General features: G+C 40.4%; 1 protein-coding gene across 10 annotated transcripts in view; it reads right to left on the bottom strand.

The window, feature by feature from the left end:
- DPP4 (dipeptidyl peptidase 4) overlaps positions 1-14,525 on the bottom strand; it is an 81,425-nt gene extending 66,900 nt beyond the window's left edge. For 3 of the 10 annotated variants that reach the window (XM_069020812.1, XM_069020813.1, XM_069020814.1), the window contains exons 1-9: positions 13,951-14,506; positions 13,792-13,876; positions 5,569-5,658; positions 4,911-5,005; positions 4,713-4,787; positions 2,736-2,788; positions 2,562-2,634; positions 1,282-1,402; positions 711-871 (exon numbers count right to left, since the gene is read on the bottom strand). In XM_069020812.1, the coding sequence (XP_068876913.1) occupies positions 711-871; positions 1,282-1,402; positions 2,562-2,634; positions 2,736-2,788; positions 4,713-4,787; positions 4,911-5,005; positions 5,569-5,658; positions 13,792-13,876; positions 13,951-13,956 (759 nt within the window). In that variant the 5' untranslated portion in view covers positions 13,957-14,506. Of the gene's footprint in view, positions 1-710; positions 872-1,281; positions 1,403-2,561; positions 2,635-2,735; positions 2,789-4,712; positions 4,788-4,910; positions 5,006-5,568; positions 5,659-13,791; positions 13,877-13,950 lie in introns of all 10 variants that reach the window. The other 7 variants (XM_069020809.1, XM_069020808.1, XM_069020815.1 and 4 more) reach the window with 5 other exon arrangements.
- Positions 14,526-15,291: the final 766 nt, after the last annotated feature.

Raw genomic sequence — 15,291 nt, 5'->3', positions numbered from 1 at the left:
CTTGCTTTATGTCTTAAGTGCATTGCTCAGATAAATAAAAATCTCGTATAAGGTCAAATAACTTCACACAGGTAAGTCTTGTATTAAACATGAAACCCTCCCCATGTTAGTGCATGAAGGAACCCGTTGGGGCACTCTGCACTCTGACTCTCACCCCATTCAGCCCAGGGCCAACTGTGCCATGAGCAGTGAGCATAAAGTCACGTGGAGAGGAGGGGGAAGGAGAAGGAGCTCCTTGCACTAAACGTTTCGCTCTCACAACTAAAATTGGAAGAGCTTTAGGTGTGGGCAAAGAAGCTCCTTCAGCAGATTCCTCCTTTTCCTCTCAATGCAGGAAACTGAAAATGCTAGATCAGCTGAAGAAGATTCCATTATCAATACCATGCACAACCCTAACCTAATGTACATCTGCCTAATACTTTGTACCAACTTAACTCTGTGAGAACTTTTTAATCTCAACATCTACTCACTACCTCCAAATTTTATGGTGAAACAACAAAAGCTTAAATCATACTTTTTTTTCTCTTTTTTCTTTTCCCTGGAGATAATAAAATACTTTAACATTGCCAGATGCTGTTGACTTCAGAAAGAGTAATCACAGCAAGCTGTTGAGGAGAGACAGACAATATTTTCATTAGCAGGAACTGATTAAATGAGACTACTCTCTTAATGAAACTACAGAACAAACATGTTTAATAAATAACACAGACCTTGGGATATGGGATTTTAATGGTCTTTGGATACTGCAAGGTGTCCTCAGAATAAAAGGAATACTCTATAACAGGAACTTCTGTATCATTAAAGGCTGCATATGCCAAAAAATTGCCATTTGGAGACCACCACAGAGCAGAATGCGTGCCAAACATTTCCTCTGAAAGAGATGCAAATGTATTAAAGTTATAATTGATAAGTTGACCCTATCCTGGATGCTGTTCTCATTAGTTTTTAATAGGATTTTTTTTTTTAATTGAAGTTCAGATACTAAACTGCACACTGTTTGTTGGGGTTCTGAAATGAGACATTAGATCAATGTTTATAATCTATCATGTGAAGCTAATTCACACTAAGATTTCCAGTGATGCAATGCAAGCTAGGCAAACTCATTTCCATTCTTAGATCCTCATATTAGCCAGGTATTAAGCTCAGATAAGGATGCACACTTCTTTTAAAATGCAGTCTTTGATTAGTTTGAATTTTTCAATGGTAAGGAATGAATAATAATTACAATAAACCACAGTTTTTACACCATAGTGGAAAGTAAAACCTGCTTGATGTAGTTACCTTCATAAACCCAATCTGGTATTCCATTGAAAATTTTATTTTCTTCTCCATTTTGAGTGATTTGCACAGGTTCTGCTATTGGTGAAGCTTTTACATAAACATTATTATTCCAAACATATGCCTGCAAAACATGATTGTGATAACAATTACTATTAAAGTAAATCCAACTTTCTTTCCTTATTTCATCTACTGGGCAATTTACATGAGACGACAAAAACCATCTTTAAAAGTTGTGTATCACCAAACAACATTGATACTTAACAAACTTGGAACTACTAATACAAATACTAATACAGATCAGCAGTAGCGACCTAACTTCAGGCCTAGATGCAAAAAACCAAATCAACTATGAAATGACTAGTGGATCAAGTTTTGAAAATCTTGCAATTCATTTTCTGCCAAATACAAGCTTCCTTTCCTTCATCAGGAGTTGTCTTCCACTAATTTGCCTTTCAAAGAAAACTATCAGGGCTTTGGTAAAAAATTCACTGGGATCTCAGTGCTGCCAATAGATGTGCAAAGATGGTATGTTTCTTCAGTAGCACACAGAACTCTACTTTTTGCACCTACCTACCTCTCTAATCACCCCTGGTTTTCATCTCCAATGACTGAACAAGACAGTTTTATTCCAGAGCTTTGCTCTGAGATGCAGAAAGCTCTTTTCAACTTCCTTTCCTTCTGTGATTGGTCTTTATAATTTACATGCTACAAGCAGTAATAATAAATAAACACCACACTCTCCTGTGACAGTCTGACATGCACCACAGGGAAGGCAGAAGCCTTGCAAATGCTTTTGTCACCACTGGCATGGATTGAAGGGGAGAGGAGGAAGAAGACAACACTGGGAATGAGTACAAAACAGATTTTAATCCTCTAATCCCATTACATGCATCCATCAAGTAGAACTTCATTGATTATTGTGTAATTAGGAGATAAAAATCACTGTGATGATTAAATAGACAATTGTAATGCTGCTGCCTTTGACAGGGATGAGCTACTGTCTGCAACTGTAAAAACATGAAGTTCCTGCATATTTGTGCACTTCATGACTACTGGGGCCACTAGTTACTTTCAGGAATGCATTTTCATTAAAGAACAAAACAAAACACACAGAGGGACTTTGGAGTCTTTCCAGCAACAGTAGTCAATTTTGAAACTAGTTCAGCTGCTTTACCTAGCAGTAGGAAAGTCCCAAAACCTCAAGGGTACAGAAAACGTGAGGTTCCATGTCACGTGTATGAAAATGACTGTTTATGTAAGTTTCACTTATCTTTACTAACCAGTTTATGACCAACAGGTGACCAGGAGATATACTGTGTATCATTAGGTAGCAGTCCGTCATCTAAGATAGAACTGGAAAAACAAAAACAAAACGCAGTCAAAAGAAATCAGTGAAATGACATTTCATTGCAAAAGAATGTTAAAACTACATCTTATGTGCAAAGATTACTGACCTGTTACTGAAATTATAGATGTGGTATGAAGCTGTAAAGGAATGCCTCCACAACTGCAAAAGAATTATTTTAATACAAAGAAAATAAATTTCACCAGGTTTCCTATCTCTTGCAGTTTGAATTACCCCTAAAACCCTCCTCATGATTTTTCTTAAGATAGAACACAATGAACATACAAGGGTAACAGATCTCTAACCAGCTTTAAGGAAAGGCTAAATAATTTTCCTCTGGAGTCATCACAAATACTATGACAGAGGCCATTGACTGATTAAGGACAGAGATACAGATGCCAGAGATGCTGCAGATTTTCAGAAATCCTTGTAGCTACATGGCAGAATATCATCAGTATGCAGTTAATCCATATCCTTGTGCTTTACTGGCTCATTTGCTGTTTTCTGTCTCATTTTTCATGTTGTATTATTTAACTTGGTGTCTTATTTTACAGTAGTTCTCACAGGTCCCAGCTGTATGTCTGTAGCAGTTCCTCCAGTACCAGGGTGACCTATTCCTGTTCATACTGTCACAGAAATGAAACCCTTCTCTGAGAAATCTGCCTCTTGAAATCTGTATTGCTCTGTGGGCACTTAAGTGAGAGAAAGATGATGATGATAATGCAGACACATTTAAACATGTTCACTCTGTGGGGCTGGAGAGGTTTGATGTAGCCCACAGCATTGACATGTTGCAATAATGCTACCTTCTATGAGGGTTCTTGGATAATTGTATGAAGATATAAACCAACAACTTAGTACTACACAGCCAGATGGCTATTACATAACAAGTGTCTACATCCTCATGATTCATTTTGTTACTCTGTTTCTTTGCAATAAAGATTAATAATAACAGAACTTTCAATCACACTTATATAAAGGTTAAAAGATCTTTCTTCAGCAGTAAAACAAAATTAACTCTTATGAATGCAACTACTAAAATACTACAGAGCAATAAATTACAAGTAGAGGGGATGTGTAGGGTGACTGGTAAAATATAAGGCATTTTGTGACCTCTTAATGATGCAGTGAAAAGCCAAATAATTCTGAACAATTCAGAAAGACAAAAGGTAACTGGCTTAGTAGGACCCAGAACGAAAGCTAAACTGAAAAAAATTGATGATTGAGTGCACAGACTGTGTCTGGCACAGTGCAAGACACTGGGACTTCAAGGCCAGGACATGTGGACAGTGCTCAGTGACACAGTGCTCAAGTTATTTGTACACTGCACAAGTCAGCACTGAACTTTTACAAACAAAAGAGGCAGCTCTCTAGAAAAAAAAAGGAAAGAACAACAAAGTTACTGGTTTCTCAGTGCACAAACTGCAGAGCAAATGATCACCTCCTTCAGGCTTCTCAACTGGCACACAGAGCCAGGTTTTCATGCCACCTGGCATAAATGTGGGTTAACCTTTGTTGCACGGTTCAACACCATGCCAGGATGAGGCATTCTGCTGCAGGCTTTTCTTGTGCTCGCTGACAGGAGGGAACAGGGACACACAAGCCCACTCCAAGCACAAGCCTTCTTCTAAGCACATGCAGCTTTTAATTCACCTCAGTTTTAAACTCTTACCTCCTACCATCACAATGTAACAATCACACATATATAGCATACACATACAAGCAGATGTATACCAGCATATCTACTCATCACTTCTCCTTACCCACACAACTCCTGGGACAGCCATGCCTATCTACTCTCCTAGACTGTCTTCCCAGATAAACCATCCAGCCTTGTTCTCCTTGTGATAACTCCATCCACATTTTATCCAGATGCCTTTTTTTCCTCAGGCAGTCAAGTCTCTTCTGCCAAGCTCACAGATAATATCAGTTTCTTCTCCTCCTGCCTGCTCAACTTGACTGTTCCCTTACAGACATCCATTGCATTCATCCATCCTCCTGCATTTCCCTCACATTCTCTCAGCCTCTCACATGTTCCCAAACCTTTTTTCCCAGTTTCAACCTCAGATGTAAAGTGCCCTTGTACCTTTGTATAGCTGTATTGAAGAAGAGCAAACTTTTGGTCAGGAGACAATATAACTGTGCTTGCCTGGTACTTAGCCTGTCAACAAAGGAAGGGCAAAAGAAACACATTAAGCACTGATTCCAAAGATTACGCAGAACAAAAATATGAAATTCAATACCTTTCCCAATGTCTGCATATATTACATATAAGTCAACATACTAATGTTGTATTTGCCAGGATTACTGAGGATGTTCCGTTGTCAGCATTGACACGTAGGATGTCCCCATTATCTGTTTTGTGAAGATACTGATTTCCTAAAAGCACAAGAGAGATGTCAATAAAAAGTAAAATGCTCATCACTTACTTCTGTTTTCCCTTTATGTTTTTAAGCAGGAAATAAAATTCAGAAATCTGGTCAATGTTGTGTTTCCCAGTTCTATAATGACAGGATGCTTATAGCACAAGAATGTTCACAAAATGTAGTCCTGGGGATCACAGCATCCACCTTCAAGCATCTCTTTTCCTTGGGGCACTGGGCATACCCAAAAGGAAAAGCAGCCTGTATCTCCCTTTTCCCTGGCAGCCCAATGCATGGGAAGCTGACACACCTCAGAGGGTAACATGCTTCTACCCAAAAGCACAGAAGTGCTCTCTTGGCAGTAGGAGAATACAGCTTGCTATGAACGTGACCATGTTTCTAAGGGAAACAAGGAATCAACTCTCTGAAGCTACGTACTGTTCTATCATGGTACTATTAAATAATTTGACTTTTTTTTCAGAATACAGTAGTTACCTCAGCATGAGTTGACCAAAGGTAGTACACTGCTGAAGGTAGTACATTTTCCTGACTTTCAAGTTGTATGTAAAAATGAATTACCTGAAATCCACTCCAAATTATGTGTTTTGTACTTATAGTCATTGTTCAAGTAATTCTGTAGAGTGTACGTTTTTCCTGAAGAGGTCTCTTCTGAAAGAAACAGACAGAAGAGAGATTTGGATGTTGCTGCAAATTGTTCCACCCCAGCTTCTTAACCTGGCTACTAAGCGGGTTTTTGTTGCTGGTTATTAAAGTGTTTTAGCTAGCCATCTCTAAAGTAGTAGCAGTGGGAAGGCAATAAAACTTTATTGCAAGGTAAATTCAGCAAGCATAAAATCAAGGAGTGTCAGTGAGATCACTCAATAAATTCATGGAAGTGAAAATACCTTTTTGACAGTGACTAGAATGACCAGAAGACCTCTGGCTCTCTTACCTCAGCAAACATGTACTCCTCAAAAGCTGAAAAGAAGTGATCTTAGTGTCTTTCTCCCCATGCTCACTCTGGGAAGTTCACTGCAGAGCCCCAGCTGCTAATAGTTGCAATTGTGAATAATTTACTTACCCTTAAACTCAAATTTCAGAAATGCCTCAAATAAAAAAAACCCTCAAAATCTGAAAAGCAATGAAATATTCAGGGAAGGTCTAATAAAAAATTAATTAATTAAATAACAAACACTTCCTGATAAGATTATGATGAAATAATTGATTGCATATTTATCCCTCTTTTGCTTTTTTGTTCACCAAGGTATCCTAAAGTTTATTTTAGCATTACAATTTTGACTGGAAAATTAAAGCCAAGTAACTGGGTTAGTCTGAAAACACCAAGTGAAACTTTGAATCCAGTTAAGCTACTGAGTTTGGTCATCAGCTTCAGCACACTGCAGTCAGCTTTTACGTAAAGTATTTCTTTCCTACTGCCTGCAGTGCACAAGCTACTTTTTCCAAAGTATGAAAAGTGGTAACAACAACAACAACAACTCAGTCTGTGAGTGTTTGCGTTTTCATCTGAAAACAAAGACTACAGATTTTAAATTCAGGTGTGCAATTCTCCCCCTGCATCCTCCCTGCCTTTTTTCTTTTAATGGAAACCTAAAATCTACCTTCATCTATCTGCATCTACCCTTCTACCTACAGGGTCCAGAAGGGAAGGAATTTTAATTTCAGCTGGCTAAACCAAAAGAATAGAATAAAAGCAACTCATAAAAACACTCAAGTACAGACGTGGTGACTGGTCAACCAAGATACTAACCTGCCCCTATCAATTCTGAGAGCCGCAGTCTTTCAGATACTTTTTAAACAGACTACCTCCTCTTTCACTATGCTGAAGAAGAAAAAGGGAGCAAAGTCCTTGGGGGCACACACAGAAAAACACCTCACAATAGCTTTTGCAGGTTGTCTTTCTGCAGGTTGGATGCATGTGACATCTGAAACATCACAGGAAGACATTTAGGTCAGCTATTACAGCTTTACTCTTATTTCCAAACAATAAGAAAACTGTATATATACAGCACAGACTGTACAACTACCACTGCAATAAAAGACAAGAGACATAACATACAATGATTTTAGTCTAAAATGCTCAGAAAAGGTTAAAAAAATGCTTGCTCAATTCCATCTGAAAAGGTGACTCTAAAAAAATTACTAGGCTGGATTTATTGCTCTTGAAGTTTCTGTGAGAATATTAATTTCTCAGGTTATTTATTTAGCTGAATATTTAATTTGATGGATTATGAACAAGTGGGTATTTAATATTCATACACAGTTGTCTAGTTGGGAATATGACTTCTTCCTAATCGAGAAAGTGTCATTTTCAATCAGAGTGGCTTCGAAAGCAACAAAACTCTCTCTTGGAAAAGAAGAAGCAATTTAAGACAGGTGGCTGATGAACAGGTTTAGGGATTTTTCCAAACTGATGAATGTTTTTCTGCCTGGTGACATACATATTTTGCTAAGGTCTCATTACTAAAAATCAGGCCACTATTAAGATTTGTTGGCTATGTATAAAATTAAAATTTCATTTTCTGTCAACACCTTCCACATAGTATCTGAATATGAAAACACGCGCCAAGCTGTAAGGGTACAGTCATAGAAGTTCTAGTTGAAGCATTTTCTTAATCTACAAGGTAGGCCATTACCAGTATATTCTTACTTGTCCACATTGTGCCACTGACCAAAGATACTCAACACACATTGAATTCCAAATTTTGTTTCTTCTCGTTCTGATTCCATTTGAAAAGAAGGGTCAAAGAGGTTTATTTTGACAAAATAAAGTAATTGTTGACATTTAAGTGCATTTTATTGGCTTCAAAGATTTTATACAGGACAGTGGAGGTTCATATTTTAGCAAAACTGCTTCTTTCACTCTTAGGTTCCTCAGAGAGGCTGCAAAGACTGAATTTTCTTGTTCTTCTTTTTCGACAATTCCACATACAGACTTATTTTTCTAAACTCCAAATGACTGGCTTCCAATGCTCAGCACTGGGACCAGTTCTGTTTAATAATCCTTATCAATGCTTTGGAGGAGGGGATTGAGTGTATCCTCATTAAGTCCGCAGATGACACCAAGTTGGGCAGGAGTGTTGCTCTTCTGTAAGGCAGGAGGGCTCCGCAGAGGGATCTGGACAGGCTGGATCGATGGGCCGAGGCCAACTGCCGGAGGTTCAGCAAGTGCTGGGTCCTACACTTGGGTTACAACAACCCAGGCAGCGCCACAGGCTGGGGCAGAATGGCTGGAAAGTGGCCCAGTGGAAGAGGACCTGGGGGTGCTGGCCAACACCAGGCTGAACCTGAGCTAGTGCGTGCCCAGGTGGCCAAGAAGGCCAGTGGGATCCTGGCCTAGATTAGCAATAGTATGGGCAGCGGGACCAGGGCACTGACTGACACCTGTACAGGGCACTGGCGAGGCCACACCTTGAGTACTGTGTCCAGTTCTGGGCCCCTCAGTTCAAGACAGACATGGAGGTGTTGGAATGTGTCTAGAGAAGCACAGGTCCTATGAGGAGTGGCTAAGGGAGCTGGGGGTGCTCAGCCTGGAGAGGAGGAGGCATGGGGGAATCGCTCTCTACAACTACCTGAGAGGAGGCTGTACCCAGGTGGGGGTTGGGCTCTTCTCCCAGGCATATAGTGACTGGACAAGAGGAAATAGCTTAAAGCTGTGCCAGAGAAGGTTCAGGTTGGACATCAGGAAGAACTTTTTTTACTGAAAGGGTGGTTAAGCATTGGAAAGGAATGCCCAGGAAAGTGGTGGAATCACCATCCCTGCAAATGTTCAAGAGATAGCTTGATGTGCTGTGGTTTAGTTGATAAAGTGGTGTTCAATCAAAGGTTGGACTTGATGATCTTGGAGGTTTTTCCCAATATTAATGATTCAATGATTCATCTCTACCCTGATCTTACTCCTGGCAGTACATACATATTTGCACTGTCATAATAATATACTGGAAATAATTACATCATAATACCCCTGTAACAACAGTAAAACCATAAGGAAGTCCTTCTGCAAAGAAGGCTCTTAACTTTTTATGTAAGTAGTACTCATAAAAAGTTGATAAATAATTCTGTTTGAAATTTGTAATTTCCTATTAATATGCTACCCTCTCTTAAGAGAAAAATTGAGTTGTTTCTGTAGGTGTGAGGTTTGACATTGTTTAACCTCAGCTGGCAACTAAGTACCACTCAGCCACTCCCTTCCTCTCTCAGTGGAGATGGGGACGACAATCAGGAAAAGATAAACCCATAGGCTGAGATAAGAACAGTTTAATGATTGAAATAAAACTAAATATAATACTCCTAGTAGTAATAATAATTGTAATGAAAAGGAGAGCGAGAGGAATAAAACCCTAGAAAGACAGGTGATGCAAAATACATTTGCTCACTGCCCACTGCCCAATGTCCAGCCTGTCATTGGCACCTCACAGCCAACCCCCCTGTTTATAGAGCATGACATTCCATGTTATGAAATATTCCTTTGGTCAGATCAGGTCAGCTGTCCTGGCCATGCTCCCTCCCAGCTCCTTGTCCACATCTTTTCTGGCAGAGCCTGAGAAACTGGTGTCCATGACTTAAGAGAAGGAGCTACTTAGCAACAACCAAAACATGAGTGTGTTATCAAGATTATTCTCATACTGAATCCAGAACAGACCACTGTACCAGCTACCAGGAGAAAATTACCTGACTCGCAGACAAAACCAGGACAGGTGGAAAGCAAACAGGAAGTTAACTATTGTGTAAGGTTTATGGTATGACATACCACCATTACAAAACTGAACCATGTTGACAAATTACTTTTGGTACATGTATTTATTACTCCCCAATGTCAAGGTGCATTTTACTAATTTCCACAGGTAATTAAAACAAACAAACAAAAAAAAAGCACAAGAAATTAACTGACTTTAAACCATGGAAAACTAAAAGGAATAATACTGGAAGCTTTACTGTATGTTTACCACTACCAAGAGAGACTGGAAAAAACCACAAAAAAGAAATTATGAGTGCAAGGATGATGTTCAGTAATAATGAGAAAGGGATAGAGAAATAATAAAAATCAGAAAAGGTGAATGGTTATTGCCATTTTAAAATGACAGCAGAACAAGAGTAAGAATGATCAGCAATTAAAGCATGTAATTTAGGAGCAGCAGGAGAGATGCAAGGGAATCCTGGCTGATTCAATGGTAAGAGAAAAAAGAAGAGATATTTCAGGATAGTGTTCCCAAACCTGCTGTTTCCCATTTCTCTTCCAACATGTGTAAAAGAGTACTCTAACTCTTCCCCCTTCCTGTACACTCCAGTTACTGCCTATGTCACAGTTAAAGCACTGAAATAGATTTCCAGACAAAAAATAGGTAAAAACTACTTTTCTGGCTTGGGCCAAAGGTTCACTTCATCCAGAATTCTATCCAATACCCAGGAGCTGATACAGGACATTCAGGAGAGACCATAACAATGAGTGAGCACTGTGGCACCTCCTGCAGCAGTTCATCCAAGAGCCCATCCATGGGGCTGTAGAGACTTCCCTGGAAGGATTTAATCATTAACTTGGTAATCAATAGCTCTGGAATCCCTCTCAAATTTACCCCATCCCATGCAAAGCAAGGAAATAAGAATAGCAGAATTGTTCTACAGATAGCAATCCACTGTTGATAATGGTGTTTTATATTATATTACACAACATTTGAATTAGGGTAGATAACTGAGTTAAATGACAGTTACAGAAGTCAAGGACATGTAGAAGGAAAACATTTCCATTCCCTGTCTTTTCAGACTCACAAAGAACACTCAGGCACCTTAAGGCACCTCCCCAGGACCTGCTGTGCTCTTCCAGCCTCTTCTAGGCACAATACTATCAAAAGACCACACAAGCACATGCATAGTATCATCTAATTGTGATGGTGATGATCCTTCTCATTCAGTGAATATTTCTCACCCTTGGAGAATTAAACCTTTGGGTGAAGAAACCTGGTTTGTGGACAGACAGTTGTATGGGACCCTCTAAGGCTGTCTATGACTTGCACATGGCAGCAGAATAATAGTAAATACTGCACTGTCTCCTTCCTGCCCTCAGCAGTGGCTGCTAATCCTCCCACTCCTGGCCTTCTTGCCCAGCTGTAACAAGAAATGCAGTTAGAGAAGTGGCAAAGGCACATACAGACATCAATCTGCCTTTTGCATGGAAGGTTAGAGAAGAAAAAAAAACAACTTGAGAAGTGTAAGCAAATTGGGGAATCATGAAGAGGCAGACCACAATATTTTTATAAAATTCTCATGCTTTAAGGGTAACAACTTTTTACTGTAGTCACCTGTTGGATAGCTCCTCAAAGCACAACAATGCTTTAATCAACAGACTTCAAATACAAGCCCCAAGGCTGTTTTGAAATTAAACTGTTTGATGCAAGTATCCCCATATGGTTATTAAATATAAAATGAGGTGTCAAAATAGACAGTGGGTCTAAATGAAACATATAAAATTTTGTACAGAGTTCTGGCAGCACACCCTCAAGGTAAATGGCAAAGGGCTGCATCCCAAATTAGGGAACAACTCTTCAAATTTAAGTCTGCACTGTTTGTCCATGCTAAGTGTCTGCAAGTGAAGAAGCAGAAGTTCCCCTTGCCAGGCCTACAGGACAGCCAACAAGCCAGAACTCTGCCAGAGTGGCAAAATTTCATAACCTTTCACAGCATTGGAAACCATTTATCAAACTAATTATGTGCTGCATAACTACTAAGCTTATGAAAGGAAAGTACATTGAGAAGCAGGGCGGGGAAAACAGCTGCAGATCAAAGGAAAGAAATCCAAACTCAAAATTCTCTGTTTGTATCAATAATCGTCATATTGACTCCCTGTACAATGCTTGAACCATTGGGATGAAATATAAACTATTTGACTGCAATTACAAGGACTCTTATTAGAGCAGACTTTGATTTCACATGGTCATAGTTATGTGAGCTGCTCCTTCCCGAAGCAATTTTGCCACTTTCATTTTGTAGTCAGTCACCTCTATGGCCCAAGAGACATCCCCAGCTGACTCACGTGTCCTGTGGCTGCTCATAAAAGCCATAGAATCAAACTCTCAGTGAGTAAGTGCTCTTATAAATTACTACTTTATGAATACACCACCTGTACACTCTCAGCTACAGTAAACATCTGTTTAGCACCCTTCAGTCAAAAATCCAAAAGAATTCTGCAGTTCCCAAATTACAATGGTCACAGCTGTTCAGATGTTACTGCTGGCCTGATTTGTGAAGAGACGGGAATTCAAGTTTTTGAACTGGGATCACTCCATCTCAATCCTTATTTTACCCAGAGGGACCTACTGAACTACCTGGGTGTGCTAGGTAATTTCCTATGCCTTAATTTGAACCAATAGTAAAAAGTCTGACACACTGTTCTACTCTTTTACAACTGAAAGGACGCAAGCCAAGGCTGACAGCATGGTGGTGTTCTGTGTATCATAGAACAGAAATGCTTCTTTGAAGTTACATGAATTTACTATGTAACTGAATGACTGATCTTGAATTGCAGCCACTTCTAGAGCAAAAGAATTCCTATGCTACATTTATGAAAGAAGAAAACCCACTTTATTTACAGTAAGACATGGCATTGGCATCAAGATAGACAAGTACCAACTCTTCAGCAGAGTTCAGGCCTGCATACTGAATTCTTTCACTAGGTGTTATGCCTACACACATCCATCTGATAAGTTATCAAGACCCTTTCTCTTGCTCTTCCCCACTTGTGAAATTCAGAGTATTTCTTGTCACCTCAAAAATCTGCTTTTTTGAGATAAGTGGCAAAAAGCTGCCCAAAAATAAGAGAAAATACTCAGCATCCACAGATGGAAGTTTTAGCCTACAAGGTATGTAACTCAGATATCTGGACTTTGAAAATCTAGTTTTGAATGATTATGATATTAATATTAATAGAGCTAAACTGCAAAACAGTTAAATATAAATTATAACACATGAGCACCAATGACACAAGCTCCGCCCCTTGACCTGACACGACAAAACCCCCAGAACTTTGTGTGCACATAAGCAATTTCTGAACACATCGTCAAGATCAGCATACACATCTTCAGTCTTTTTGGGGTGCACCTTTCAGACCTAGGTCTAGTCCAGAAAACACTCCCTTAGAGTTTGCAGTGCTGATTATACATACCATGACTGCTCAGCTGTTAATCGTAAGAACAAAAAAAGAGAGCAGCTCTGTCCAATCAGCTGAAAGCAATGCATTGCTTGATCAGGATTTAATGATGTTTCACATTAACATCCAGAGCTACAAGGGCAACCTGGAAAGTGCTAACTGGTCAGAGTCCAAAACCACATTCCAAATCTTTCTCTAGTTTTCTGACCTCTGAAACTGTACTGTTTATATAATTTCACTCAAAGGCATTAACAAAAGTTGTGGAAACAAAGCAAACGAGAGAGAATATAATCTTACCTCTTCAATACACCCTAGAAAAATGAGTAATTGGCATTTTACTGCTTGTTCGAGAGCCTTTGGCCACAATAAGAACAGAATGCTGAAAATGACAATGTTTCTAACTATTACCAGCGCATACAGGAAAACCAGGAGATTTTAAAATTGTTCCCGTGCCCCCCACCCTCCCTGGTGAGACGCTCGTACCTTCCAGTTTCCAGGACCCAGCAGCTCCAGCTCTGCGGACCCAGTTCCCTGAGGCACAAACTTTGCACAGAACTTTCCCCCGCTGCCGTGGATGCGCCGAGCGCTGGCGGCCGCAGCGAGCCCCCCGCCGCCCTCCCCTCGCGGCCGCACCGCACACTTACTGCGGGTGAGCAGCACCAGGGGCACGGTGATGACCACGACAACGACGGCGACCCCCAAGATCCCCAGCAGCCACTTCAGGAAGGTCTGAAAGGAGAAGCCCCGTCAGCCGCCGGCGGCGCAGGCCCTGCCGCGCTGCCGCCCACCCTCCCCTCACCCACCGGCATCGCGGAGCGGCGCGGGCGGGGCGCAGCTCCGCCGAGCGAGCCAAGAGTGCTGAGGCTCCGCAGTCCCGGCGCTGCCCGCGGGGCTCTCCTCGTGAGCGGCTCCTGGGCGGGGGCTGGGGGCGGCTGCCTTGGGAGCGGCAGGCGCTGGGGATTGTGCAAGATCCCGGCTTTCTGCTGGCTTTGCGGTTTGAGCGGCGGTTTCTCCGTCAGTTCACATCCCTGGAGCGCGGTGACACAGCTGTACGCGGCACAGGAGGGACTTGGGACACCGGTGGGACTTCTGTCGGAAGTCAGATAACGGCCCAGAAATGAAATGCCTTCAAACGCTGATGGAAAAGCTCCCAATGTTTTGCTAACACCAGCAATTCTTGTAAAGTTTCTGCTTTTTGAACTTCTTTCTCTGACAATCAAGTTATGAAAGAACTGATAAAATTGCAGGAAGGGCTTATATTTATTTGTTTGGCACTGGAGATAGATGTGTAAATCTGCCAAGTGTGTTTTTAAATTAAGACCAGAAAATGGAAGTATAGGACAAAAGTTTAAAATTTAGTGCTGAAGATGACCCTTGTTTATTACATGATTCCCTTTCCAAGGAGAATTTTGAGTATGTCCTGTGAAAGTAGGACAAATTTTTGGAAAAGACAGAATAACATGTAAATCAAAACAGTAAAGCTTTTGATTGTTTAAAAATCTGAGTGTTACCAGGTAGTCAGAAAACTCTGGGAGTTTCTAGGTTATTTTAAGAGCTCTAGCCTCCAAAAAGTAATTATGAGTGGTGCTTTTGGGTTTGTCCATGTTAGATTTCCCCCCTCTGATTGCAGAACACTAGTAGTTACCAGAGACAGATGCAGGTATTTCACAAGTTCAGAAATGTAACAGAAAAAGTATATGATCTGCTGAAGCAAGATTTCAAGTCAAGGGAAATAACAAATGTTCTTAGACTCGCCTTCAAAGTACTTGTCAAAGCTTTCAGTAAGGTTGTGCTGCTTGCTCCTTCATTCTACTTCTGCAGATGGAGCACAGCATTTAATATTTTGCGTCTGTTTCTTAAGAAACCTGTGTCTGGAAGTGGGTTGATAGCTTTTTGTGATAAAAAAGTCTCCTTTTGTATAACCCAAAGTGTTTAGAAACATTAAAGATATGTCTGTATGGAAGCTAACAGACTTCCTGTAGATACAAACATGTTCTTGCTCACTATTGTATACCATTCTCCTTGAAGGTAGCAGTTGGTACTAGTTATGAATTTATGCTGTGCTGGCTATATCAGTTTACCTCAGGAACGTCATTAATGTGCCCTGACAGTGGTTTCAGGTAGCACAGTGTATGTTTACCATG

The sequence above is a fragment of the Aphelocoma coerulescens genome, chromosome 7 (assembly GCF_041296385.1).
Source record: "Aphelocoma coerulescens isolate FSJ_1873_10779 chromosome 7, UR_Acoe_1.0, whole genome shotgun sequence".
Taxonomy (NCBI): domain Eukaryota; kingdom Metazoa; phylum Chordata; class Aves; order Passeriformes; family Corvidae; genus Aphelocoma; species Aphelocoma coerulescens.
The sequence above is the reverse complement of the archived record's forward strand: the minus strand, read 5'-3'. Positions and strand labels throughout refer to the sequence as shown.